General features: G+C 44.9%; 3 protein-coding genes across 11 annotated transcripts; 2 read left to right on the top strand and 1 right to left on the bottom strand.

The window, feature by feature from the left end:
• Positions 1 to 206: 206 nt before the first annotated feature.
• Positions 207 to 7,284, top strand: gyg1a (glycogenin 1a). 2 transcript variants are annotated; one of them, XM_040199625.2, is made up of 7 exons: positions 207 to 447; positions 2,504 to 2,639; positions 2,760 to 2,934; positions 3,007 to 3,169; positions 3,553 to 3,679; positions 4,268 to 4,505; positions 5,651 to 7,284. In XM_040199625.2, the coding sequence occupies exons 1-7, from the start codon at positions 318 to 320 to the stop codon at positions 5,819 to 5,821; spliced, it is 1,140 nt and encodes a 379-aa protein (XP_040055559.2). In that variant the 5' UTR covers positions 207 to 317; the 3' UTR covers positions 5,822 to 7,284. The 2 variants fall into 2 exon arrangements, with proteins under 2 accessions (XP_040055559.2, XP_040055558.2); XM_040199624.2 differs by having other exon boundaries at positions 2,501 to 2,639.
• Positions 7,285 to 7,287: 3 nt separating this feature from the next.
• hltf (helicase-like transcription factor) lies at positions 7,288 to 16,064 on the bottom strand. Of its 4 annotated transcripts, none has more exons than XM_078089624.1 (25): positions 15,930 to 16,064; positions 15,348 to 15,559; positions 15,060 to 15,226; positions 14,823 to 14,965; positions 14,616 to 14,692; positions 14,335 to 14,406; positions 13,819 to 14,010; positions 13,442 to 13,516; positions 13,289 to 13,349; positions 13,132 to 13,198; positions 12,701 to 12,759; positions 12,528 to 12,575; positions 12,221 to 12,319; positions 12,027 to 12,124; positions 11,350 to 11,493; positions 11,037 to 11,169; positions 10,645 to 10,780; positions 10,235 to 10,414; positions 9,661 to 9,776; positions 9,330 to 9,511; positions 9,072 to 9,194; positions 8,809 to 8,921; positions 8,462 to 8,642; positions 8,193 to 8,273; positions 7,288 to 7,907 (listed from the first exon to the last, which is right to left on the bottom strand). In XM_078089624.1, the coding sequence occupies exons 2-25, from the start codon at positions 15,543 to 15,545 to the stop codon at positions 7,764 to 7,766; spliced, it is 2,889 nt and encodes a 962-aa protein (XP_077945750.1). In that variant the 5' UTR covers positions 15,546 to 15,559; positions 15,930 to 16,064; the 3' UTR covers positions 7,288 to 7,763. The 4 variants fall into 4 exon arrangements, with proteins under 4 accessions (XP_077945750.1, XP_040055550.2, XP_077945749.1 ...); XM_040199616.2 differs by having other exon boundaries at positions 15,765 to 16,057; XM_078089623.1 differs by having other exon boundaries at positions 13,430 to 13,516; positions 15,930 to 16,057.
• Positions 16,065 to 16,320: 256 nt separating this feature from the next.
• On the top strand, positions 16,321 to 27,285 carry LOC120832922 (serine/threonine-protein kinase PAK 2). Of its 5 annotated transcripts, none has more exons than XM_078089625.1 (15): positions 16,321 to 16,482; positions 20,918 to 21,111; positions 21,190 to 21,296; positions 21,628 to 21,775; positions 21,866 to 21,882; positions 21,995 to 22,108; positions 22,300 to 22,423; positions 22,539 to 22,602; positions 22,716 to 22,764; positions 23,349 to 23,461; positions 23,545 to 23,662; positions 23,861 to 23,960; positions 24,046 to 24,242; positions 24,743 to 24,880; positions 25,489 to 27,285. In XM_078089625.1, the coding sequence occupies exons 2-15, from the start codon at positions 20,934 to 20,936 to the stop codon at positions 25,573 to 25,575; spliced, it is 1,554 nt and encodes a 517-aa protein (XP_077945751.1). In that variant the 5' UTR covers positions 16,321 to 16,482; positions 20,918 to 20,933; the 3' UTR covers positions 25,576 to 27,285. The 5 variants fall into 5 exon arrangements, with proteins under 5 accessions (XP_077945751.1, XP_077945752.1, XP_077945756.1 ...); XM_078089626.1 differs by having other exon boundaries at positions 16,321 to 16,647; XM_078089630.1 differs by lacking the exon at positions 16,321 to 16,482 and adding an exon at positions 18,933 to 19,210.
• Positions 27,286 to 27,582: the final 297 nt, after the last annotated feature.

Genomic DNA, 27,582 nt, shown 5'->3' with positions numbered 1-27,582 from the left:
AGCACGTCGCCATACAGCCTTCTTCTTAAACTGAAGCAGGGCAAATATTATGTTCAGTGTTTTCTGAACACTTGAATGTTAGAAATACAATTATTTAAAAAAAATGCAGATTAAAATCAAACATCGCTTTTTTTTGTACATTTTATTCCAGTACATTCATCTCACAGTTATGATTGGGCCAGTTGTTGTGCCGATTCTGTATTCAATGCACACTATATGAAGCTTACACGACCTATAAATTGTTTTCATCACTGCGCCATTTAAAGGGTCCACGCGAGGGGGGCGTGTGCCCTGTCACTGGTCACGTGACCCGGAACATGTCGGGCTTAATTCCTGCGTTGGATTGCTCTCAGCTGCTGAACCTCTGCGCTGCGCAGTGCAAACCCTCCGCCCGACACGTCACGACCCCCGCGCCGCAGGTGGACTCCCCTCGCCGCACCATGTCGGGTAAGAAGCCCCGCGGAACTCACACCGGAACGCGGCCACCGAGTACCGGGGGGACCGGGGCGCCGCGACCTGCCGTCTTCCGTCGAAATACCGAGAATTTGTTGATAAACGCTGCAGAAAAACGTCCGCTGCGACGCTCGCAGACGTCAGTGAGGCGAAGCGATTTGTGGCCGTTTCAAGGTTGTCGGTTATGTGCGTTTTGATTCGGTAGAAGATGCCGCGGTTGGAATCAAAGTAAAGCTGTTGATGATCAGAAGGAGAACATCCGGTTACTAATCTTCAAAGTCAACGTTTGAATCCAACCGAAGGAGAGTTTCAAAGACAAATGCTACATTTCCTAAAGAATAATGTATATTAAATTCTTTTTTTTGCCATTTTTGACTTCACTATCCATAATAATAAGATAATATTGGTGGATGTTGTTTTATGACTATTAGTCCATTGTACATATGTTTTGTACATTAGTTTGGTACATATATGTACACTTTTGTGTGTCTTTGAAGTTTGCCATCTGAATTCACAGACAGTCTTGAGGCCTCTTTGTTGAAAGAGCCATCAAATTAAATCTTCATTGAAGAATTTTATCACGGTTGTTTAATTTGATATTTTATTTACCAAAACCGAACTTTAAACGTTAAGCTAATTGGAACTATAGTCGTAAAATAAATCTGCGAATTTGATAGCTTTTAAGTCATTATTTCAAATAAAAGTGCCAAGCAATAACTAGTCAAATGTGTTTTCTGGTTTCACTGTTGGCGGAAAAATAAATTCAAATACCTTTTGTATAGGAAAGTACAAAAGTCCCCCTTCACAATTTACCAGACCAAGCGATTCAATATGAAAAGTATTTTATAGTATTTTAATTTCATTAAACTTTGTTCAAGGGCTTATGTATACTTTTATTTTTGTTTAAAGTAGACACTAATAACTTCCTGCGTAAATTTATCGAAATTGACTAACTCGACATTGCGGACGTGCAACTCAGTGTGAGGCCTTAAAGTTTTTGTTTTTTCTACGGCCTGCAGCATATAGACCTTTACGTGCAACCGCTACTCATTTTATTGGCTTTGAACAATACATTTGTGGTGTCCTACACATTTGACATAAGAATATTCTCTAGTCTATGTATACATGTTTTTGCATATATTATTCATCATAAATGTACTTACTATATTTAAAAACTGATGTACTTGTGCCAGGTTACATTTCAAAAGCGCTTTCGCTCGTGACTAAGTGTCATGAAACGTGTAGAAAGAGGTGGTGTGGCTTAATGAGGCTTCAGATATCTCTGTGGGAACCCAGCACATACTTCCTGTATGCTCGCACAGGCGAGACGGGTTAAACACTCTTCAGTGCAAGTTTAAAGTTCCTCGGAGCAGCCCCCGGCAACCAAACCCCCAACCCCCCTCACCCGCTGCCTCTCTGATGAGGCTCCACAGAATCCCCCAAACAACGCACACATTCAGCTGGATGAATACTATCTGCTGGCTCCGGGCCAACTCTCTCTCGGGCAGAAACGCGGTCAACACGGTGCGGTTGTCCTGACGTGTCCTCGGGGGAGCCAGCAGACTCCGAGCTTCACACAAGCGGCTCGTAGACAAACCGGACAGGTTGTAGTGGGTTTCACACACCGAGGGCGAGACGGGACGCAGGATGTGATGGTTTATTGTGTAGAGGAAAAACCATTGAGACAAGGGTTAGTTTGGAAAGTATAGTTTGTTGTTCTAATTTGAGCTACGTGTGAACATTTAGTTTCTGTATTTATATCTTATTGCCTTAAGAGGACAATAAGTGTTTCACTCTCATTTATTGGGTATGATGCTTTTTCCACATTCTAAATAACTTTGTGTTATTTATTGGCTGTGAGGCATTGCACACATTTTCAGCCCATCTCATATTTTACAGATTACTCCAGTTTCTTACTTACTCTTTTTTCAACACCTTTTTTCAGAGTGCTAATAAAATGCATTTTTATAACCAACGTTTTTGGGGACAAACTCCGATTTGTCCCCCCTACGTGATGCCAGCAACCACTTTCGTGTGTTTCTCCCAGCAGACGAAGCTTTCGTGACACTTGCCACAAATGACAGCTACGCCAAGGGAGCGATGGTTCTCGGCCAGTCGTTGCTGAACCACAGAACCACAAGGAAACTGGTCGTGCTCGTGGGACCTCACGTTGCTGAACCCTGCAGGTAAAAATAGTCGATGATCAATATGCAGCAAACGCGCACACACACACACACACACACACACACACACACACACACACACACGCGCACTGACTGACGCACATCCTGCTCTCTGCGTTGTAGAGACGCCCTTCGCTCCATCTTCGATGAGGTGCTGGTGGTGGACGTTATGGACTCGGGCGATGCAGCTCATCTGTCTCTGATGAAGCGCCCGGACCTGGGAGTGACATTCACCAAGCTGCACTGCTGGAGTCTCACGCAGTACAGCAAGTGCGTGTTCATGGACGCCGACGCACTGGTGAGACAAGCGGCAAGGAGACCGTCTAACTGCTAATATACCGGCGAGTAACACTTGCGTTGATGTATTCAGGTGCTGTCGAATATAGATGAACTCTTTGAGCGAGAGGAACTGTCTGCCGCGCCGGATCCTGGTTGGCCGGACTGTTTCAACTCCGGCGTGTTCGTCTTCAGACCGTCCAATGAGACGCACGAGAAGCTGCTCGCGTTCTGCAGTGAGAACGGCAGCTTTGATGGTAAGACCCGAATCTTTATGGCCTCTTTTTTATTTTTCAAGAACAGTAAGAAACAAAGCAAGGTCAATATTCTTTTTTTCTTGACCAAAACAACCGTAAAGCTCTGCAGATATGAGTTAATGCCAACACTCAAGACAGTCTTTTTGGAATGTGTGGTGTTGACCATGCAGGTATGTAATCGTGTGTGTGTGATGGATTACTGCAGCCAGAAAAAGCTGTCAGATATGATAAATATTACTGGAAGGGAAAAAGACGTTTTCTTTTTTTCATGTCTTTGAATCACTGCTTTCCTTTGCAGAGTCTCTCACATTGTTTGCTCTACTTGAGCCCAAATTCATGTCCACAAATGTCCAACGTATGTTTTTGTATCCACGTCTCTGCAGGTGGAGATCAGGGGGTTCTCAACACTTTCTTTAACACCTGGGCGACGGCAGATATTTCCAAACACCTTCCATTCATCTACAACCTCAGCAGCATCGCCATCTACTCCTACCTGCCAGCATTCAAACAGTACGCACACGCACACGCGCACACACACACACAGTGTACGTACATGTGTAGCCGAACTATTGCCCTGACTCAGTGGCTGTCCTTGTGAAATGCTTGTCTGTAGGGAGCCGTAAAGTTCAAAGGTCGTGCATTTGTGTGTCTTAACACATGTTCTGCCTCTAAGCAGGACGTGTTACCACAGATATACTTTTCTTTTACTGTGTTATTTGAATCTGCGTTCGTTTTATTTATATATATATATATATATATATATATACACATTTTTTTTAATCATGTGTCACCACAAACCAGTCCGATGAGGCCAGAGTACCACAAAGCCGGGTAGTAATCGGTTACAAGCTGCGACCATTTCATGGGTTGACTTTGATTCAGATCGTCCGGGCTTCCGTTACTTAGTTACTCACATAGTTCTTCTGTATGTTTTGGTGCACCCATTTTCAAACTGACCTATACAGGACGTGTTTTTAGATCATCCGGCTGAACTCCATTCCATTTTTTTCCCGAGAGTGCTTTTCAAGCGCCGCAGACTCTCCGTCGCGCTCCCGCTCTTTCCCGCCTTCCGACCGTAATGTGCCGCGCCGTTCGCAGGTACGGCCGCGACGCCAAGGTGGTGCATTTCCTCGGAAAGATGAAGCCATGGAACTACTCCTACGACGCTCAGACGGGCGAGGTCAAAGGTCACTGCCTGTCCCCCGACCAGTGCCACCTGCATCCCGACTACCTACTCATGTGGTGGCGGCTGTACGCCCAGTCAGTGCAGCCTCTGCTGCAGCAGACGTACGGCGACGCTCCGTTCGACAGCGGCTTCGCCGACGCCAGCGCGGAGGTACGTTTGGCCGCTGTGGTCTTCAAAGTGTGCGTCGCGTTGTTTCTGGTGGAAATGTTCAGACACAAGCAAAGAGGTGTGATAATAGGTCGCGTCCTTAAAACTAATTACAAAAGGAAATTCTACTGTGGTGAAAGCTTTTTTTTTTTGATTTAGAGTACTGTCTGTCAAGAAAGTGTCAATTTGTTCACCATTCTTAAGCAACAATCTGTCGACTGCATGAATAGCTTCTCTCAGAGCAGCAGGAAGTGGCCATGCTGTCTGTCGTAAGAGGGCAGCATTGAAATAATCCTTTGTCTAAAAGGAAAGCTGCAAATTTGCCTTAAGCTGTGCCATCGTGTTTACGCAAGTATTTTAGTCATTCTGCCGGCTCGGGCGGAAGTTTGAAAGAAATCCTTTTTACCAAGTGAATCTTGAAATGATTTTTACTGGAAGTGACACAATACGGTTACTTAACAGTGGACAAGGACTGCTGGTTGAATTGCCCTAATTTCACCGAAGTCTCAGTTGCCCTAAATGCATCATTATGCAAGTTGAAAATTGGTAAACTTAATCATACAGCTTCATACAACACTTGTGTTGCTGGTCACAACATGCCAGGTTGGAGTTGAGCTTTAAAGAATCCCTCCACTCAAGTGTGTTTTGCACATTGTTGGCAGTAATCAGTGAGTTGATTTGGTGAAGCCAGGGATTCATCACACAGAGGCAGTTATACTTGAGAGAACTATTTTGTTCTCTCAAGTATTAGTAACCTGGCCAGGATTAGATATTAAAGTATGTACATGCAGCTGTACTGGACTTCTCAGTGAGGTATGAGACAGCTCGTGTCCATCAGTTCAACTTTTGAGACTATATATACGAGAAACACCTGATGTAAAAAAAAAAAAAAAAAAAAAACTTTTGCATGGATTTATTGAGCGTACTTCTACATTAGAAATCTATATACTCAACTATTATCTGCAGCAAGTGTGATGCAAAATGTCCCGCTTGTACTTTGACTCCCGTGATGAAATCCCTGCACGCAGTGATTGTGTCTAGAAAAAAGCGTGCGGCCGAGCGTGGCTGAATGTGGTGAAACCAGTCCTTATAAAGTGTCGCTCCCGTCCCATGTTATGATCCACTCATCATCCGTCTCCATCAAGCAGGGCTTCAAGCTTCACGAGGATTCGAAGGAGAACCAGGCCCCCTTTGCTCCGCCCCCACAGAAGGTTTCATCGGAGGAGAGAAAGCTGCGCTGGGAAGCGGGCCAGATCGACTACATGGGGGACGACTCCTTCGACAACATCGCACGAAAGCTTGACTCATTCCTAAAGTAGCCGGCTGGCGGGGCGGCGTGAGTGTGCGCTGTGTGGGCGGAGATTTCAAGCACTGCTCAGCCAATCACAGGGGCTTGACGAAGGCCTCTGTGCAACGTTAAGCCTCACTCTCTGCGTTCTATCGTGTGTGTGTGAGAGGGGGGAGGGGGGGGGGGTGACAGTTCCCACGCACTCCCACCCTTCAATTCTCCCCCTCAAAGGATGAGTTTGATATTTAAGGAAATACACTTTAACTTTCTCGCTCAGCAGCTAGTTAGCTTAGCATTAAGACGTCTCACTCAGTTTGTGACCTCAAGACAAAAAAAAATCCCAATCCTACAGATGTTTATATCTCTCCTGAAAGATAAGATCTGCCATGGAAAATTCTATATATACACCGACTGCTCTTCTTTTGGCTAAGCGGTTAAAGATAACGATGAGTGGATGCTCTTCCCGTCCGCTGCTAAACAGGTTGCTTAAAGGATGTAGTGTTGGTTCAAAGAATGTTTTGACCCAGCAGACATTTTATAAATACCTACAGACCGTAAACGTTTGTGTAAATTCAACCATTATCTAATGTCACGGTCCCTGTCCATGAATGCCAAACGGGTAACATGACGATGTTTAACACATACAATCTCATCAGATCCCAAGCAAAGTGTACTCCCAAATTGTCAGACTCGGTCTTAGTGTTCTTGTGCATTTGATGGCAATAGGAAGACTCAGGACTGTGAATCTAACTGTGGAAACTTCCAGCAACAAAAACAGATAAAAATCATTAAGTTTAAAAGTTGTTTTTGGATTTTGGCACAACTCCCTTCTTGCAATAAGTATTTAAACTGCTTCAAAGCAGATCTGCGGCACTGGCTCATCTCCCTCTCATAGTCCCTGCCAGGTGTGTCGATCTCCCTTTAGAAGGCTCCCCTGTCTGAGTTCATTTGTGTCATTTCTGGTCTCAGAGACACAGGCTGGTTATGTTTGTCTGGCAGAAAAAAAAAAGTTGGTCACTAATGAAGTACTTCCACCCACATCCTGAGGCGCTGTTGGTAGTCTTGTGTGTGTATTGGTGGGATTTGTGCGCTCCACAGGCATCTGTACCTGCATGTTATGCAACGTCCCTCCCAGACGCACGTCGGTACGTCTTTGACGTCACTTCCTTTCCGTTGGGTTACCAGCTGCCTTATTGCCGCTCACTGTTTACAGAACCCCACTTACTGTAACCGCTGCTCGTAGCACAACACGTCCCTCCTTTACTTAACTCCAGCTGTTAGAAGTATAATTTATAGCTAAGAATGAAAGCACACTCCAATACGGAGCTGGAAAGGTCGAGAGAAAGGTTCATGTGGTTTTTTTTTTTGTGATCTTTCCAGCCAGCTTGATCCTGAATATGCATGAGTGTGGAAGATCAGTTACTTTAGATCGGTCCTGTCACCTGTTAACTGTACATCCCTGTATAAGTGCTAATAAAAGAACTGAAGAACAACCCGTTATCCATCACTTTTGTAGTTTATTTTCTATGAAATATTGATTCATCAAATCAATTAATTGTGACAAATGGCAAAAACGTCCGTCAGACTTGTAACATTAAAACAGAAAATGCTAGTTTGGATTTAGTAAACAGATGAGTTCTGAAAGGTGCTTGTTTACAATAGAATTTCTCCAATCCAGAGACCACAAAATGAAAAAGAAAACATTGGAATTGTTACGGATTAACTCGTTTGTAAATGGACCATTCAAGCTGTCAGAACCGGTGGGCTTTTTGTCCATTTTCTACTAAATCCTTATTAGTTTTAGCACAGCTTTGACGTTTTATGATCTCGATCACAACAAAGGCCAAGTCTTTTGTCCTCTCAATGAATCAGTAGCAAAACGCGAATTGACTGTACAAAAGGATTCCTGCAGCCGTCCTGCTGGACCCAACAAGAACTCTGGCAACTGATGTATCCACATTGGAGCAATACTTCTACATCTCCATCAGCGCTTTGATCTCCTCCATACGAGACGTTTTCCTATCCGGGTTTTTGGAACCAAAAGCCTTCTCCACCAGGTCCTGCTTCTGCCTCTGGATCTTCACCATGTTCTCCTCCACTGAACTTTTCACAATGAACTGTGGCCATAAAAACATACCAAATATAAATAAACATGCCAAAATGTTTGTCTGATTTTTGTTATTTACCTATGAATGGCATAATGGCTTTCTGTCTAATAGATAATTAAAACATCTTGGATCTTAAAAATCATTTTGACTGTCAGGTACCTAAACACCGGTCTTGCAGTGTAAACCTGCCAAGGAACATGTGATGTATTCCCACCAACGAAAAATCCAGTTAGCTTTCACTGCAGACCTCGATATAAAAGCCCAAAACAGACCTTTTAGTAATGGATTACTGACCTTTGTGACAAAAACGTTCCTAGTCTGTCCCAGACGGTGGCAGCGGTCGATGCACTGTTCCTCTGTAGCAGGATTCCATGCCTAAACCCGGGCACAAGGAAGCAGACACGCAGTTGAGAACTCCCTTCTCCCTGAATCCACTAGCAGGTTTCTTGTGATGTGAAAATGTTCACAATGCCATCTATACTATGTGTCTCTGCTTCTACAATATTATGTTTTATTTTCATTAACGTGTTAAAAAACACTTTGTGGCCCAAATCTGCACTTACAGGGTCCATGAAGAACACGTGCGAGGCGGCAGTCAAGTTAAGCCCCACCCCTCCAGCTTTGAGTGACAGAAGCATGATGGCAGGGCTGTCGGCTGCAGCGCTCTGAAACTCCTGGATGACCCGAGTCCTCTTCTTTTGGCTCATGGTGCCATCTAAACGCACAAAACTGAACCCATGCTTTCTGGTGAAGAGAAAAGAGGACAACGTCACAGAGTTTAAATAATTCAATAAATGAATAAATAAATCAATTCTATTAAAGATAAAAAGATAAAACCATAGCAGCAATAATTAATTTATAGACCTCTAAGAAGCCCCTCCTGAACCTCTACTGTGAATGTTTGTTTTACCTGAGCGGAGTCTCCAGTATGGTGAGGAAGCGTGTGAACTGTGAGACGATCAAAGACTTGATGCTGCCGTCTTCACATCGCAGCCTGAGCAAGTTTCCCATCAGCGCCTGCACCTGCAATGAAGAAAAAGCAACAGTCACTTCAGGGGAGGAAAAACTGGGCTGCAATGAAGCCGATTTTTAACACTGCCACAATGCTCAAAAAGAATGTCTCCTGAGTAAATCAACCGATTTTAACTGCATTCTCAGTATTTGCAGCTGTACCTTTGAACTTGTCCTCCACTTATCAGCGTTTGTACTTTTCTCTTCTTCCATTTCCTCCTGTGGAAACTCCACTAGTTCACTAGCCTTGATCTCACTTCGACAGAGAGGACAGCGCGCTGCTTCCTATGTACACACACACACACACACAGCATAGAGAACACATAGGTCCGTTCATGATTAGCAGCTCTACAATTGAGAGAGAGGGGAAAACTCAACAACTCAATTAGAAACTAGTTTCTGCTAAAGGCGGCGCGTTACCTGCTCACTGCTGATCACCTGGGCAATGCAGGGCCGGCAGTACACGTGGGCGCAGTGTGTAATGACTGGCAGGTGCACCGAATCCAGACAGACCGAGCACTCCTCGTCAGAGCCGCTGGCCAACACAAGCCGCAGCTTCTCTATCAGACGCTCCCGCATCTCCGCCGGTGTGGCTGCAGCGCCTACAGGCAAAATACTTGATACATTTTACATGTCAAAATAAACATATTGATGCAATAAGGACTGCATCTGCAGTTGAGCACACAGTGCAAGGCTCATGCACTGACTGTTCAGTCAGTGCATGAGCCTTACATCCCTCTGCAGGTCTTACCCAGGTCGGAGGAGGCTTTTGCCAGCAGATCAGGGTGGCAGCAGTGCTGTCGAAGCCTCATCAGGATGGCCAATACGTCAGCATAGTTCCTCAAGACTGTCCCCTCAGTCACGTATCTACACACGCACACGCAAACACACATACACTTAAAGACGATGCAGCAATACGCAGTTGTTTACTGGTAGCAACTTAACATCGCTGTAACAAATAACAGACATTTATCAACAGGCGCTAGAGAGTGACAACAAATCTGTAGAAGTGCGCACTTCAGAAACAAAGTCACACAGTCTTACAGAGAGTGATCAAGAGGGATGCGTGCTGACCCATCATTCCTCAAGTTGTTTCAGTAAAATAAGTGCTTTTAACAACAGATAGATATATAAATTGTCCGTAAAGAAGTGTGCATACTAGTGCTAGTTGTTTGGCAGCAAGAACAACAGGATATGTGTGCACGCTGTCAGCTGCTGTGTGATCCCCAAGTTAAACAAGGTAAACTTACTTATAAAACAGCTTACTTAGAATATAAAACACATATAGGAATATACAATTTCCATTAGGACAGGCATACATGTACCTGGCGATGGTATTCCTTCCCTCGTTGCGAGCCAGCTCGTACTCCTCTCTCTCCGACTGGCTCAGCTCCACCTGCTCCACACATACGGTCTTCTCAGGCAGAGACACCAGAGGGCGCCCGTTGACCTCGCTGCCCTTGGTCCGCCGCAGGGTGATGCACTTCACCAGGGTCTGAAGGTTCCTTTTAATAGACGGCATCAATCGTTAATATTGGATTACCACTCCAGTTCTGAGTTTGTTAGCGCATCTAGCTACCTCAGAAAATAGCAAACCGTTACAACATGATAAATCGAGTTTTTTGGAATATCGTTGGGTGTGTCACAACTAAGATGCTTGATGCACTGATTGCACTCAGAAGGACGACGTGTTACTACATCGCAGCAGCGTGATTTAACATTTGTGAGCACGCACTGCAGGCCGGCTCTGTCTCCTTGAGTGACGGGTCTCTGGATCACTCTGTTCCACCACTCTCTGGTATCGAAGGGCTTCAGGCGCAGGAAGGCCAGCAGCATCCACAGGTCCTTCACACTGTTCTGGATAGGAGTACCTGTTGGGAGGGCATAATTAACACACACACACGTAAATATTTGGTTATTCCCTTATTATTGACGCTGTTAAATTTGTTTGCCCTTTGTTAAGTCGTTGAAATAATCAGTATTTGTGGTGGAGACTATTAAGTACTGTGATAATATCTCACTGACTTGACATAATTGTGTGGAGCGAAGACAGGAGCACTAATAATTGAGCTCACAGATTGTGTTTTCATACTTTGGACTGTCTTTGCGTGTGCGTTATAAGTATACCTGACAGAACCCAGCGCCGCTGAGCTTTCAGGTCGAGCACAGCCTTACTCATCTGTGCATTAGGGTTTCGTACGACGTGTCCTTCGTCCAGCACGACCCTCAGCCATTTGATCCCATGGAGGGGACTCTTGTTCTGAGAAGTAAACATACCATTATATTTAAAAAAAGATAAGCAAATGCTTGCCAAAGAGAATATTGACCATTTATGAGGAGTATAGAATGGTTCCATTCAACACCTTCACATGAAGCAAAGTTTTCCTTTCTGAGTGAAGCCTTACAGGTACAGATATGCGTGTGACCGGTCTGCACTCACCCCAAAATCGGCAGAGAGGACGTTGTAGGTTGTGATCACCACATCCTGAGAGGACAGAAAGGTCTTGCTCCTGTTACGCTCTGCGCCGTAATACAGATACACGTTTAGCTTTACGTCAGCACGCACGTGCTGCTCAAACTGGTCCTGCACACACACACAGACAAAGACTGTTTTAAATTGTTTGATTCCATGAGAAATGTAGTTAATGCTGCTTCTGTAACACTGCTTATATGAATAGCGTACTTAACAGCAAGTACTTTTATTTTGTGAAAAAGGGGAAGTAGCATGACGTGTCTTCACTTGATGTAAACTATAACATGTGAACCTGTATCGAGAGCGCGTTCTGCACACTGTTTTAGACAGTAAAAAGGTTACCGTTCAATACAAGATGTGTTTGGGTGATTATTAGAAGCTGCACTTCACAACAAAGACTTCACAAAGGAGGATACATGGCTGACTTCGGGGAGGGAAAACTAGCATTGAACAGAGCAAATAGAAGCATTGGCAAACCACAGAATTATGTTTGCCAACTTCTAGTGACAAGCAGCATAGATATAAACATAAAAGCATAGTAAGAACTGGATTTCAGAGAAATTCCAAGCACTGTGGCCCCGCAGACGCCCGTGATTTGCAGTGATGGAAGTTACGGTAATGGAGATGTGATGCTGTATTCCTACCAGCCAGTTGCTGATCACGGACAGGGGGCAGATGATGAGAGTTGTTCTTGCTGATAAGTCATCTGCACTTTCGGCGATAGAAAAGTCCACACCAGCACCTTCAAAAAAAAAAAAAAGGTACACATTCGTCTCCAATACAACAACTTTTCCCTTTTTCTCTCCAAAAAAATGGTATGTAGACTGATGGAACTCACTCGGTGTCACGGCGGCAGATTTCTTCTTCTTTAGGCTTGTATTGGCTGTGCCACCGAGTGCTGCAGCAAAGTCCAGATCCTCAATAAATGCAGAGGCCTCTGCACATGAATCACACATTTAGAAGTGTAGTCCACAGGAAATGGTGATGACGATTTTATGTTAAATAACAGCAGCATTGAGTTATGTCCCCACCTAACAAAATCAAAATTCACACACCGATACACACATCGTTTCTAGAGGATTCCCCTGCACATGCAGATATTATATGAACGGTTCACAGATCTAAAGACTTTACTGGGCTGCTACCTGTAACAGGCTTTCGCTTGGTGGCTTTCTTCTTTCCTTTGCCGGTACCTGTAAGTGGAGAAGTCAGGGGAAAATGTATGTAAGCCAAGAGCCATGTCAGACAACAAAACACAAGCACAGAGCTTGAAAACACCTAAAAGGTGGTGGACATGGAGATGAAAGTCAGTTCTTACTCTTCTCCGACTTGTTCCCTACGTCTGCTGAATCAGCACAGATAACATCCACCTGAGAACTGGTCCAGAAGCAAATGCATCAGTACACAGGCACAAAATAAGAATACATTTTACAAAATAGGTGCACACTTGTGACATGTAGTCCCACTGAATGTATGGAAATATGTCCAGTTAGTCATTTGCATTCTTACCTTTAAACATGAATACGTGAAAATGTTTTTCTAGGTTAATTTGTTTATTAGCGCTTATTTGATCTTATTATTCATCTCTTGAGCACGTGCAAGAAATGCAGGTTAGATTGGAATCTAGCCGGCTGCATTAAGCACTCGGGTGCTACCTGGGACCCACCTTTACACATGATCAAATCATGCAGCTGGAATTTAGATAAACGATAAAATGATCAGCGACAAACTGAGTTAGACCACACGTACAGGGTCGAGGGCGTAGAACAAGCCGCTGCATCACTAGAGCCGGATCCACCGCCTGCACCGATGCTTCCTGAAACAAAAACGATGTCCACGAAAGGGAATATGAAAAGAAAGAGGAAGAAGAAAAAAAAAAAAAGAACTAAGTGAAAACTAATATTACCTTGTAGTTTGGAGGCAATCTCAGGTTTAGTTTTGGCTTTGAAAGGTGAAGGCTGCTCATCCTGCACACATGTCAACAAACACTCTATGATGGCCGAGAACGAGGTCAACCAGACTGATTGAGAATAGCACATTGACGCACAGCTTCACGTACACATTTCTCCACAGGCAGAGGCTTTCCTTTGTGAAAGTTGGTGAGAATCAGAGCAATGGTTGTCAGAGTTTTTCCCTGGAAAACACAAACAAGGGTTTGGTATTGATTCATGTCTGCTTCGATATCAGCAGTGTGAAACCTTTTACTTTGGTAAAAGAATAATAATAAGCTTTGATGAGTGATCTTTGAAATATCATCTTATCCTTCCTTTTCAACACAAGTTTAAAAACACAATTGTCGCTAATATTCATGGTAACCAGCAACTGACCCTACATCCCATCCAGCCATAACGTACAAAATATATACTTGTAATTCACCAATAGGTATATTCGTATTAATAATAATAATGACGTCATATAACAGTGCAGGTTTCTCACCAGCCCCATGTCATCGGCCAGAATCCCCCCCCGGATTCTCTCTGGTATTTCTTTGGCAGAGAAACACGTGAGGCGGTTGTAGTAGAGCTCGCCCTTCCTCTCCCAGAAGGGTGGCAGCGCAGACTTGTTTTCCCGCGCACACATCCAGGACAGCGCCTGCTTCTGGTGAGGCAGGAGAGGAGTTCCCACAGACTGCAGGCAAAGATAGACGCATGTTCATCATGAAGCTGAACCAAGACACTGAAAAAAACTATTTCAGAGTGCAGGAGGGAGGCAACCCGGAGTTTTTCTCAAGAGGAGGTAAGACGGGTTACATTCAGGTCTGAGGGATGCTCGGCTTGCTGACATATCCCAGACCAGGTTACCAAAAATGTGTTCAATATTAGATTAAGTTTCATAACAAGAATAATAACAATGACGAAGTGACGTAATAAGATGTTAAATATTAGACAAAACTCTGATGACATAAGATATTTGCACAAAAAATAAAGATGGATGAACAAGGCGAATACGCACCTCAGCAGCTTGCTTCTCTCCGTCTTCACTCTGCATCAAGTCTTCAAAAAGGTTGTCAAATGCATTCTTCAGCTGGAAGACAGAATCAATGATTAGAGATAACTGCAAACATATATTGATTGAATACCATTAAAATAATTATGATAATGAATTCTGTAAGTGCTAAAAAGTCCCAACGATAATGACTTTGTAAACCTGCCATGCAGACCAAAACAAATGCAAACTAGCTTAATTTTGTTCCAGACAAGTTTATATTACATTTGCTAAATTCAAGTAATTACCTCCGCTGCAGTTAGTGGGATGGTCAAGCCTTTTTTAGATGACAATGCAGAAGCACCATGACTATTCGGATTTGCACCTGAAACCACACACAGAATAAAGGACACAAGTAGATGAAAAAACCTGAAAACCTTCAGCTTAGTTGTGGATGAATGCGGAGACATCGGCTCGGAGGCGAGTGAGATGGGACGGTCGCGTTGTCGATGTACCTGTTGCTTTGCCTCCTCCCGTGTTCAGCTTGTATCCGCGACGGGCCATGCTCTCCATCACTGCCTTCTTGTTTTCCTCTTGCCCCCAGAAGGACAGCATCAGTGGCATGTTGAAGGAGTTTTTCGTACCCGAGTGCACCACTCTGACACAGAAAACAAAGAATGAGATGATGAGAATAATAACCATATTGTGAGAGCAGGAAATTACATTGCAACGCCAATAACAAATCGACTCACCCCTCAACTTTAGCCAAATTGTTATCCATAACATGGGCCATAGCTGCTGCCAGCTCCCGCTTGATGTGACCCACTTGGTTGCCATAAATGTTGGCGACCATCACTGCATTGCGGTCGTATTGATTCTGGGGCTGTCTCACCAAACCCACCATTTCACCTCGATTCACCTGCAAAGAGAGGAAAACGCAGATGATGGTGAGGTTTCACCGCCTCTGTCTCCCTGCACTGCGTGGCAGTTCTGATGTTTATTTGATCGTTTTACTGAATGAGTAGGTGAGGGATCCTCACCAGCCCTGTGTAATGTCGAAGGCCGACCACCGTGCCCTGCAGGTGACCGAACAGCACGCTGCCGTCGGCGTCCGGCTCCTCGGAAGCGGCGGCCCTGATGGCCTGAGAGAGGGTCTCCGCACCGGGGTCACTGCGGTCCGCGAAGAGGTCCACCTCGCTGTGCCTGTCCCAGCCGAACCGCCACCCACGGGACGACATCCCCGCTCCCCCTCCTGCAGCACGCGCAGAGACGCGCACGGAGGAAGACAGACGATGCGTTAGAAGGATTCAGAAAAGTTGTGTTGTTACAACTGACGAAAACGCCCCGTCAACCCCCCGGACGTGGAGCTGCAGGTAGCCAACACCTCCACACTAACACACTGCCCATTGCATATCTACGTTGAATGTGACGTTCAATGAATAGCAAAGCTAACTAACCAAGCGCCTCAGTGTGTCCCCAAGTCCCCAAAAGACGCCAACGTCCAATGCAAGCTACGGCTAGCTAACGTGAATGTGTAGCGTTAGCGTTAGCTAGTTATGTTGATATTGCTAACTGCGGGTTTGAGTTATTGAATGGTCGTAGTAGTTGTTGGATGGTCGTACGCTCTGTATTTTCTCCTCGACGACAGTCAACTTTTAGAGAGCGGATAGTTTGGTGTTTCTGACGCGCTGCTGTCGCCGATGTGCGTGCTAACGATTTGTTTGTGTCAAGTCAACAGCCGTTTATGTGTAACTTCCGGTTTTGACTTTGAGAATGATTTCTGATATTTTGATGTAACCATCTGGCTATGCCTTGGGAATTGACCATTATTGTGATGACAGAAATGCTGAGGAATTCCTATTCAGAAGGCTCCCTTAAATCTCTTTACTTCGGTGTACTTTGGGTGTATGCAATTTTTTGCAGCTGCGCGTTTTATTCTGAAATCAATGTTACCATGTTTCCGGTGTTGTGTCCATCTGCTTTTGCAGTCCGACTATCACTTCTTACCAACTGCACTTTACGCGCCCTTTGCGTTTAGCCCAATGAGCACTACGGCAGCCGCGAGGTTCAGATTCCCCGGTTCGTTTTCTACGACGTTCCGCTTCCTTTCCAAGTTCCTCCCGGGCCAAACAAGGAGCCACTCCGAGGGTACTTGGGGAGATACACGGGAACCAAGTGAGTGAGATTAAAGTCGATATAGCTTTTTTTCACAACTTCTGGGAATTTAGTTTTAATCTCAGCGGGAACCGGGGCCTTAACGGAGTGAAAATCTTCGGCGACGGGGCGGACTTTTGTGTGCTTTTGGCCGGTTGATTTCTTTCTTGCGGTTGACAGCAACCGGTGAGTGTTACATTTGGTCCTCTATCACAGCCCGACGAGTCGGTTCACACATGCGAGTCGCCTATTCGGTAACAGTTTGGATACTGTTAACTTTATCTATGCACACAGAGAGCGATCAGACCGAATGGCTGCTTCTTCCACAATTGCTATGGAGAGACCCCCCCCCCCCCCCCCCCTCTTCTAAGAGCCGTAAAGCAAAACGAACTAACGTGAAAGGAGACGCGCGATCAATAACCTCACAGCGGTGGAGTTTATGGCACGCAAGTTAAACCAAAGTGCCGCTGTAGTGAAGTAATAAAACGTGTGGTTAACACAACGCGTGTGTCACAGACTAGTTCCCTGGCGTGGGCCTCTGAGCTGCTCGAAAGTGGGTTTGATGACCGGTTGTTGAATAAAGCAGAAGTCTCTGTCACTTCAAGTTGTCTCGCACAGACCTATAATTAGGCAATAGGTGGAACAAACATACGGTTGAATGTGTGTAAAGCCACAAAAGAACACCAGCTAAATGCTTCCTTCTGCCCAGGCTTTAAATATGAAAATTGCTAACCCATCAGCGTGTAAACCAGTGACTGTGATTCCTCAGTCAAGACGGGTACTGAAACCAGCCATTCACGCAACCAACAGACTTTTCACTGTGAGCCCTGGTCCAGAATGTCTCCGACAGCGTCCTGGGACCTCGGGTTGCCAGGTTGGGTGATTTGTGTCATGGGGATTGTTGACCCAGGGCCGAGGCAGCTGTTTGAATAACAGGATAAGGTGTTAGAGAGTGGGTGTGCAGCTGGCCTGTGTGTTTATTCGCTGCCAGACCCATAATCAGTGAGCTGACTGTAGAGGGAGTCCGTGTGCACGTATACACGCACATGTGTGCGTTCTTTTCTTTTCTTTTTTTTTTTTTCCAGCCGGCCTGTCTGCCACCACACTTCTGTGTGAGTGAATGAAAGGGGTTAGAGTTTGTTTGTGTGTGTGTGTGTGTGTGTGTGTGTGTGTGTCGGCTTCATCACTCCTTCCAGGAAGTCCTCCGCACAATTTCCTTTTATAGAAGCCGAACACAAAAGGCCCGCTGTCCACTTCCTGTAAACAGCTCGGTGGGCCGAGTCTGCCGCGTTCTGGTTGGGCGGCCCGATTCCCGTGACCCTGTAGCGCTCGGGGAGTTCCAGGATGAGGAAGTGGGCTTCCCTTGATGGCCGCCCGCCACGGGGAATAGAAAGTGCTCCGATGTAGCGAGGGAGCACAGAATGCGGAATAGAAATGATGAAGAGCAGAGAGGCGTGACTGGCTCCGAGGAGCAGAGATGATGATGATGATGATGATGAAAAGGCCGCTTCTGTGAATAGAGAGCGGATGAGAAATGCCACAAGACGCCGTCTGGGGACTGAAATAGTCTGCGTGCAAAGCAAGCGCCCAAGGGCCGAGGGAATGAATCGGGGAAAAGAAATTAAGAGCACAGAGACGGGAATGCGAAGGAAAGTGAAAATACAACACAGCCACAACGAAAGAGCTCAAACGATGAGTGTGTTAATCGACTGTTCAGTTGAGAGGAAGTTGGAACAACACATTTTAGAATCTGTTAATCGTTTTGAGTAAAATAAATGGCCAAACAGGCCAGAACTGGCTGATTTTCTCTGTATTACAAATGCAACGTCTTTGTGTTTGTTGGACAAAAAACGCTTTATTTGCTTGTGTTCCCTTTTAACTTACGTGCATGTCAGATGTTAAGAAGCTCTGAGCTGTGAGAAGTTCACGGTTGATTTGCCTCCAATTAATTCAACGACTTGTTTAATCTTTTTAAATGCCAGGACCATAACTGGGACAAATGGTTTGGTGCCTCACCTTTCGTAAGAATGCAGAATTGCTCTTTTTAGTTCCTCTTTCAGCTAAATGTCTGGGTTGATCTCCTGCTTCTACCCCCAGCGGCATATTTGCCCCCGAGACATGAGAGCAGAATCAGTCGCCGCGCATAACTCTGTGAAAGTGTCGGCCTACTTCCCCCGAATGGCAAACTTTAAGATGATCGAAATGTGAACAAACTGGCTGATTAATCCTTTCATCATAAAAGTGCCGCTAGGGCGTGTGCACCAATACAAACACACAAGTATGTAGCCCGCGGGGCCGTTGGTTGGCCCCTTTTTTGTCTTCACTTCGGAGTCGTTAAAGGTTTTCTGCTGCGCTCGCGGCTTCATAAAAGATGTTCGAGTGCTGACAATGGAGTCCCTGTTGGCCAGGGGAGTGTGTGCGCGTTTAGGGCAGGGAACGAGGAGGAGCCCTGTTGGCGTGAGTGGGAGAGAGATAAACAGTAGATCTGGCCCAACCCCTGCAGCTGTGGAATTCCTACTGAGAGACAACGTGCCTCAGCCTGGCCCCCATCCAATATTCAGTCCAACACACACACACACACACACACACACACACACACACACACTCTGATACTGACTTTGAAAGTGCACATCGAGCCTGGACTGGGTCTAATTTTACCCCGTCGGAACAGGAATACACTTGTCCCATCTGCGATGGCAGCGGAATGAAGCGGCCTGCTAAGACTTGCCCTCAGATGAGCGGCAGAGAGGTGAGGAAGCGGTGGAGCTTAGTAGATAAAGTAGAGTAGATAAATGAGCACTCGAGTAAGCGGAGCAGAACACTCGCCGGCTGAAAACAACGGTTTGCATTGGCTACGTGGTCTTCTGTAAGACGCAGGAGAGGCAACAAACAGGTGAGTTCTTATGAACGGCTCGAAATGAAAGCGGCGAGCGGCATCGAAAAGACGCTTTGAGCGCGAAAGGCCGCGGGAGCAACGTGTCGTTCTGTGTCCGGAGCAGCGGATGAGGTCGTGTTTTTACCTGGACGTGAAGTTTCTGATCAGATGACGTGATCTACTGTGTGGGAAAACGGGGAGGGTGATGATTTAACCTTGAGACAAGTTAGGGCCTCCGTCCTGAAGACGCTCAGCTTGTGGGAAATGGCCTTTTAAAATGACCTTAACGGCCTCGTGTGTGTGTGCGTGTTGAACAGTTCATGTGTTAAGGACAGGTATCTCTGTCAGGATATCGCCACGGATTCAAGGTTCATTAACCCGCATTGTACAACACAGGGTTGCACAACGAAGGGAAGCTTCGCTCCCTTAATGCTGCATGGAAACCTCCTGCGTGCTCGTAGTGCGTTTAGGTTTTATTTAATTGTCCGGGTGCAACACGCCGATCGAAGGCGGAGCCGGGTCTCTTTTAAGATGTGGACAAAACATTCTTCTTTTTTTTTTTTTTTTTTTTCCCTGACTCTGTTTGTTGTGTGTCCAAGGTTAGCAGAGCGGGAGGAGGCTCTATGTGTGTCGAAAGGGGTCGTGGGCGTCCCGCTGCCCCTGAGCCGCGTCTGCTCGCCGGGTTTCATGTTATGTTGCGTGTCAGTGAGGAGGAGGAAGTGAGGAAACCTGTGTTTGCTTCCTTTTTCCTGTCTGTGACGTCCACAAGAATGCAGACTGCAGCACACCCGACTAAACTGCTTGCTCTGCAACGCTTGGAGCAGTTTCTTTGGTTGCTGTGTGCGCTTGTGTGTGTGTGTGTCACCATATTAGGGTAATGGATCACACCGAGCATGTCCGTGTGGGGAGAAACACTCGTATCAGGAACCATCACAACCGCGTTAAAATACTCCATTGTTACGAAAAAAACAAGGCAAAAGGACCAAACCACTGGTTTGAGACGCAACAGTGCATCTCGTGTTTCACATGTAGCAGAGTGGTATTAAGAGATGGAAATACCCGAGTTAAATACAAGTACTTCACTGCTGCACATGAGCAGAGATTGTTGTCTACATCATCGTTTCACACCAGCCGCTTCATCTTTAGGCAGTTCCTCACTCGCTTCCTTCAGCCCCAGTTGCCATTACATTGTTAGTGTCTCTGCCTCTGTTTGTGTCTCTCTCTCTCTCTCTGTCTGTCTGTCTGTCTCTCGCTCCTTCTGTCTCTTTTCCTTCCTCATTCACGTTACCATGAACGAGACTCAACACGTCACTTTGCTCATTCAGTCTCGCTTCCTCTTCACACTCTGTTCCTTCGCTCCGACACTCGGCACCGACCCGCACATCGCTGCACGGATGGGTTAGCTGGCTCTGTGTGACTGTTTCCTACCGGTATGTGTTTAGTTAGTGACTTCTCTGCGACGGAGTCTCGGCTGTGCGTGATTTACAGCTGTTTGTGAGAAGCGTTTTGGGCTGTCGCGTGTAGCTTTTCTGTTCGGTTCTTTACGCGCGGTAATTTGTGCGTCTCATCCCGCCTGTGCAGGTGTACCTGTGTGTAGATGTGTGACAGCGGAGTGTGTGAGGACAAGCCCCCCGCCCCCCCTGTCAGGATGAGCAGCCAAGGAGGAGGAGCCAAGGACCCCCAGTCAGCCAATCACAGCTCTCGGCCCCTGCCGTCTGTGCCCGAGGAGAGAAAGTCCAGAAATAAGATCATCTCCATGTTTGCCTCTGAGAAAGGTACGAGACGTAGACGCATATAAAATCACACACTGCCATGGATGGCCACGACATTGACCCTTGACCTTTTACCTGCAGGAGGCAGGAAGAAGGACCGGGACAAGGACCGACCCGAGATCTCCTCCCCTTCAGACTTTGAACACACCATCCATGTGGGCTTTGATTCAGTCACTGGCGAGTTCACTGTAAGTATTAATATTTTAAAGAGCAGAAATAACTGATTTATTCTATTGGATTGTACCATTTAAAACAACGTTTACCATTTCGAACATCTAACAGTTCGACAAATAGCCTGGTAATGTGTAAGTTGCTGCTTGTTAACATCTAGAAATCTGTCATATTGGGAAAAAATCAAATATTCAAACCAAAAGTCATGTTTGCAGTTATCTTTCACAGGCTGTGAGATAACTGACTACAGGAGCTCCCCCGCCTGCAACCTTAATACTTTTGGTCTCTTTGTGGGTAGATCTCTGTATGTGTTTGACTGTGTGTGTGTGTGTGTGTGTGTGTGTCCAGGGCATGCCGGAGCAGTGGGCCCGTCTCCTTCAAACCTCCAACATCAGTAAATCGGAGCAGAAACAGAATCCTCAGGCCGTTCTCGACATCCTCAAGTTTTACGACTCCACCAGTGGAAAACAGAAATACCTCAGTTTTTCCGCCTCCGGTTAGTTTTTTCTTTTGCGCAACATATAAAATAAAAGTCCAATGTTGTAACGCCGCGGACTAATCTGTCCTTACGCTTTATCTCTTTCAGATAAAGACTCTCAGTCGGTGAGGAGATCGGTTTCTAACCCCGGCTTCCATTCATAACATCACATGGAATATATTTCTACGTATAGTCTGAATGTCACTCCATTCGATCGCCTTATGTTTGGTTTTGCAGCCAGGCAAGCAGGGCACAGCGGCCTCACAATCGGGTGGCAAAGACGGAGACGATGACGATGATGACGACACACCACCTCCAGTGGTGGCGCCGCGGCCAGAACACACAAAATCAGTGAGTAGAAAGATGATGATGTCATTGTTTCTAGAAGAAACCTTCACTGTGCTAAATGCTAAATAAATACTTAATTATTTAGTGAGCTGAATTCCAAATTAAAACCATTTGCAAGCAGATAAATACAAGAATGCCAGTTTCGCCAAAGGTCAGTGTTCCTGAAATGTTTCCCCCCCCTCATGTTGTGTCAGGTATACACCAGGTCGGTGATAGACCCGCTCCCGGCGTCAGAGGTAGACGGCGCCTCAAAGGCGGCCGACAGACAGAAGAAAAAGGGAGGCAAGATGACCGACGAGGAGATCATGGAGAAGCTTCGTATGTAAAACACACACACACAAGGATTCACGCCGGAGATGGCGCATTAAAGGCGGAGCCACATACTATTTTTGTCTGCGGTAGAGCTGACCTATTTCTTTTTAACGATTCCTAGGAACTATTGTCAGCATTGGAGATCCTAAGAAGAAATACACTCGCTATGAGAAGATCGGCCAGGGGTGAGTCCCAGTTCAGCACAATGTGAATATTGACAATCAGCAGGGATTTGATGGAAGCTTTTGCTGCTTGTTGGGGAGATTGTTAAAGGTTATTCCACCTCTTACTGTCTCAGGGCCTCTGGCACAGTTTATACAGCCATAGATGTCGCCACAGGACAAGAGGTAAGGTTACTTCCCCTTTTGTATCTGCCAGTTGTTCCCTAGCAACACAGTTCTGTGAACAAATTGAGTAAATACTCAGGGTAAATACAGGCGTGTGCGGACATATGAGAAGTATGAAAAGGTCTTTGAACATTTTCTTTGAGCTATAGACACGCTCTAGTAAAAAAAATGTATATGAACTTGGAAATGAGCACAATATGTCTCCTTTTTAATGTTACAGCTGTATTGAAAAAAGATAAAGTTGAGAGGAACTGAAGGTATTCTTTAACAATAACTGAATCTAACTGGCTGAAATCACTGTAGATATAGTGCTGATTTTATGATATTATTGTAATCACAGCAATTTAATGTTAGCTTATTCAATATAGGATTTCCTTTCTTGGAAAGAAAGTTATCTTTCAAGAATATTTCCATTCAAATTACATACAAAAATGCATTTGGCTCTCTGTTTTCACTTGGCAACTGGACACCTTCCAAATTTGACTGTCCAGATTTGCATAAGTTAAAAGTGTACCTCGGCATTACGCACATAGCTTGGGCCTGTAATAGGTGGTACCACTTTGACAGGACGTTGTGTTTTGCAGGTGGCCATCAAACAGATCAACTTGCAGAAGCAGCCGAAGAAGGAGCTGATAATCAATGAGATCCTGGTCATGAAGGAGATGAAGAATCCCAACATTGTCAACTTCGTAGATAGGTAACACACACAGGCCTGCGGCACACTTCCACAGCTCTCCGTTGACTGCTTTGTGGACATGACCCTGTGTGTATGTCGTTTAGTTTCCTCGTAGGAGACGAGCTGTTTGTGGTGATGGAGTATCTGGCTGGTGGCTCGCTAACCGATGTCGTGACGGAGACGTGTATGGACGAGGCTCAGATCGCTGCAGTCTGCAGAGAAGTAGGATTCTCTGTTTACTTGTTTACTATCATAAAATCCTTTTTCTTCCCCACTTTTTGTTGTGAAATTGCTGTTTTCTTTTTGTGCATTGGTGCCACCTGTAGGTCAGTGGAATATTGTGTATAAGAAAAGGATTGAAGAGGTCTCGCCTCCCACTTGCGTTTGGGAGTCCTAACCCGACTTCCTCTCTGCGTCCAGGTCCTTCAGGCTCTGGAGTTTCTTCACGCCAACCAGGTCATCCACCGAGACATCAAGAGTGACAACGTATTGCTGGGGATGGACGGATCAGTCAAACTCAGTGAGGGAGAGACTACGTGCACAGATCTACAGACGCGTGTTGCACTTATCTGATCTACAACCGCATTTTCTTTCTCTCTTCACAGCCGACTTCGGCTTCTGCGCCCAGATCACTCCGGAGCAGAGCAAACGCAGCACCATGGTGGGAACCCCGTACTGGATGGCTCCAGAGGTGGTGACCAGGAAAGCCTACGGGCCAAAAGTGGACATTTGGTCTCTGGGGATCATGGCCATAGAGATGGTGGAGGGAGAGCCTCCATATCTCAACGAGAACCCTCTCAGGGTGAGTGTGTGTTGGGAGAAACAATGGACGGCAGGCAGTTTTGTTTTTTTGTTTTTTCAATACCATTGTTTTTTTTTTAACTTTTTTAGTTTATAAAATATTTTAGTTTATAAAATATATGAAAAATGCCCTTCAGTATTCTCTTAACTTCCTGGCTTTCAAATAGCTTTTTTTGTCTGCTTAAACGGCAAAACCATAAATATATTTAATTTAAAATTTTGTTAAACACAGAAAAAAAAGCAGCACCTCCTCAAATCGGAGAGGAACTAGGAAATACTTTGCACTTTAGCTTTATAATGGAAAACCATACTTATTATTGAGCTTTATCGTTGTCTTTGGGGGGGTTTGATTTTGTTGGTGTGACAGAACCAGGCGTTTCCTGTTTCCAGTCATTTATCTGTGAAATCTCCTCATTCAAGTCAAGAAAGACACCACAGTGTTTCCTCTAACATGATTACGTAAAGATTGCTTTTCTCACCATGATATTATGCTCGTCTTAGGCCTTATATTTAATCGCCACCAATGGGACTCCTGAGCTGCAGAGTCCAGAGAAGCTGTCTCCTGTCTTCAGATCCTTCCTGTCCCGCTGTCTGGAGATGGATGTGGAGAAACGAGGATCAGGGAGAGAACTGCTGCAGGTAAAAGAGGAGAATACACACACGCTATGCATTCTTCTTAAAAGAGTAACACACGTTAGGGCTGCTGCTGAAGATTATTTTCATTATCAATTAATCTGCAGATTGTTTTGTCGTTAAATTGTTTTATTATTGTCTAAGAAACGTTATGGAAAATGTGAGAAATGCCCATTAAGATGGTCAGAAACAAATGTGCTCTCAATAATTGTGTTTTGTCGGACCAACATACCCAAAACAAACAAAAGCATTAAAGTATTTATAACGCAAAGAAAAGCGACACATCCTGGTCTACAAAATACTGGAAAATGTCCATTGTAATTTCCTTAAATCCAAGATAACCTTCAAAAAGTCCAAAGCATTAATTAACTTTGCACTCATAAGATAAGAGTCGCCGCAAGTCTCCAGATTAATGACGCTGGAGCCAGAGCATGTTTAGCCTTTTGTTCTTGTGAAAAACACTTGTGTTTAGAGCTCTACGGTTGTTTCCCTTGTGCTGTTTGTAGGTAACTGATATGAACTTGATTTTTCAACACATTATTCCATGTGTGTGTGTGTGTGTGTGTGTGTGTGTGTGTGTGTGTGTGTGACCTGTTTCGTCCGTCTGTCTGCAGCACCCGTTCCTGAAGCTGGCCAAGCCTCTGTCCAGCCTCACCCCGCTCATCCTGGCAGCCAAGGAGGCCATGAGGAGCAACCGTTAAATCCCAGTCACTCCGAACCACGAGACCCGATGCCACATAACCCCTCTGCCATGTTTCTGTGCCGATGCCAGATTTATCATTCCTATTTGTGCCTTGTTCTAAAGCCGCATACCGCCATAATGTGTATTGTATTTGCTGCAGCCAGAGCACGGGTGTGTGTTGTTGATGTTGACACTGGCTGGTTACTTACTACGGTATGCAAATAAGGAATGAGGCTTCACTGTTGCAAAGGTTCGAGATTGTTTACACATGGAGGGCCGTATCCACAAAGGATTTTATCAGTCGCAGGAGGCGTTTCACTATGAGCAAGAGATGCCAACAAAGCCCTTCAGGGCTGCAAACTGCATTCGTCTAATTAGTTGCAAATTGTGCAAACCATCATCTCGGAGTTAATTATCATAATATTTATATGCATTACCTGTAGCAGGTAAATAAGTCAATGCTCATTGGATTTGGCAATTAGTCTTTGATGAGGTTGCTTTTATTTTGAGCCTTTTTATTGGCTTTATTATCAGCAGCTTATTTTAGCCATTAGATGTTTATTACATTTTTATTTCTATCTGGTGTAATTTTCTGAAAACACCACTTAAGATATTTCCCAATATCACAAGAACTTTGGAGTGTGGGGAGACTGGAACCTTTGCAACTGGTTCCTGCTGCATCCTTGCCGGGTAAAAATAGCTTTAAAAGTAGCGTGGAAAGTGTCCCAATACTTTGATGTACTGCAGCCCACACCATCGGACAATGCAGCCTTTGTGCGGCGGGGAAAAGGTCAATCAGTATGTCCTTATTTGCCCTGAACGTCACTGGAAATGAAACCATTCCAGTGAAAGGAATGGGATTCAAGCTGTTGTACGTGAAACATTCAACTCTTTCTATAACAGTAGAGAACGAGGCAGCCGTTGCCAGGCACCCAAATACACTATCATAGATAAACTTGACTCGGTCCTCACACCTCTGCTGTCAAACTGTCCGTGCACGGTCCTCTGCACACTATGCAAACCCATCTGAACACTCACCTTTCTTCTAGATGTTTTGTTTGTCATTAGCTTTACCTTTTACAATAGATCCTTATAGAGCCTTACCGTTGGAGCGAGTTTCACGCAAAAACGGTGTGAAATTGTGTGTGAATGCGTTGAACTGGAGACTTTGACATTTTTTTATATTGTGTTTTGTTCTTTTTTTTTTTTTTTTTTTTTAACAGCTTTTAAAAAGTATGTTTTTCATTGTTGGATGTTTTGTAATTAACACAACAAAAGACATTTTCTTTGTGTACACAAATTTCTGTACCAATTCATCCTGAGTTCCCTGAGTTGTTTAATGATGGACTCAAAACCACAAAATGTGTTGATGAGCCTGAGACAATCGAGTCCAGCAGTGTTTGGAGGTTGTGTTTTGACCTGCTTTGAGTACTACATGAGACGGGTTTTTTACCTCTAATTCCAGTTTTAGAAAATTTGATTAAAAGCCTTTGAACTCAAACAGATGTTGGATGTAAAACCCACTCGTATGGTGCTCAACAGGTTGGACACAAACACACAAACGGACCTGTTGATACTTTCAACAGGCTGGAAAACATCTTCCAGTTACACGTTTGTGTGAGTGGTTGATTTCCAAAGGATTGTGTTGTTGTAAATCATGAAACCAACAACTTCTGGCTTTGAATATCATCCACACAGTATGTAAATTATTATTAAAGGTGGACTTAAGGCTTGTGTCTGGATCATTGAATGGGCCTAACAGGTTTAGGGATCCCAGCGGGCATAAAGTCAGACGGCTACAATGAGAAGTAAAATCCATTAAGAACAAACTGAGAACAAGCGACAAACCACCACCACACATTTGTAAAATGACACATCGATGCACAAAAAAGAAACGACTACAATAAGAAACAACCAAGACGAAACACAAACAAAAAAAGCCAAAAAGTCGTACAAAAAGACTACGAAGAGTCTGATGAAATTATTCCTAAAGAAGAATAGAGTTTTGTTTTGTTGGTCATAAATT

The sequence above is a fragment of the Gasterosteus aculeatus genome, chromosome 15, assembly GCF_964276395.1.
Source record: "Gasterosteus aculeatus chromosome 15, fGasAcu3.hap1.1, whole genome shotgun sequence".
Lineage (NCBI taxonomy): Eukaryota > Metazoa > Chordata > Actinopteri > Perciformes > Gasterosteidae > Gasterosteus > Gasterosteus aculeatus.
Note: the sequence above shows the minus strand (reverse complement) of the source record. Positions and strands in the feature narration are given on the sequence as shown.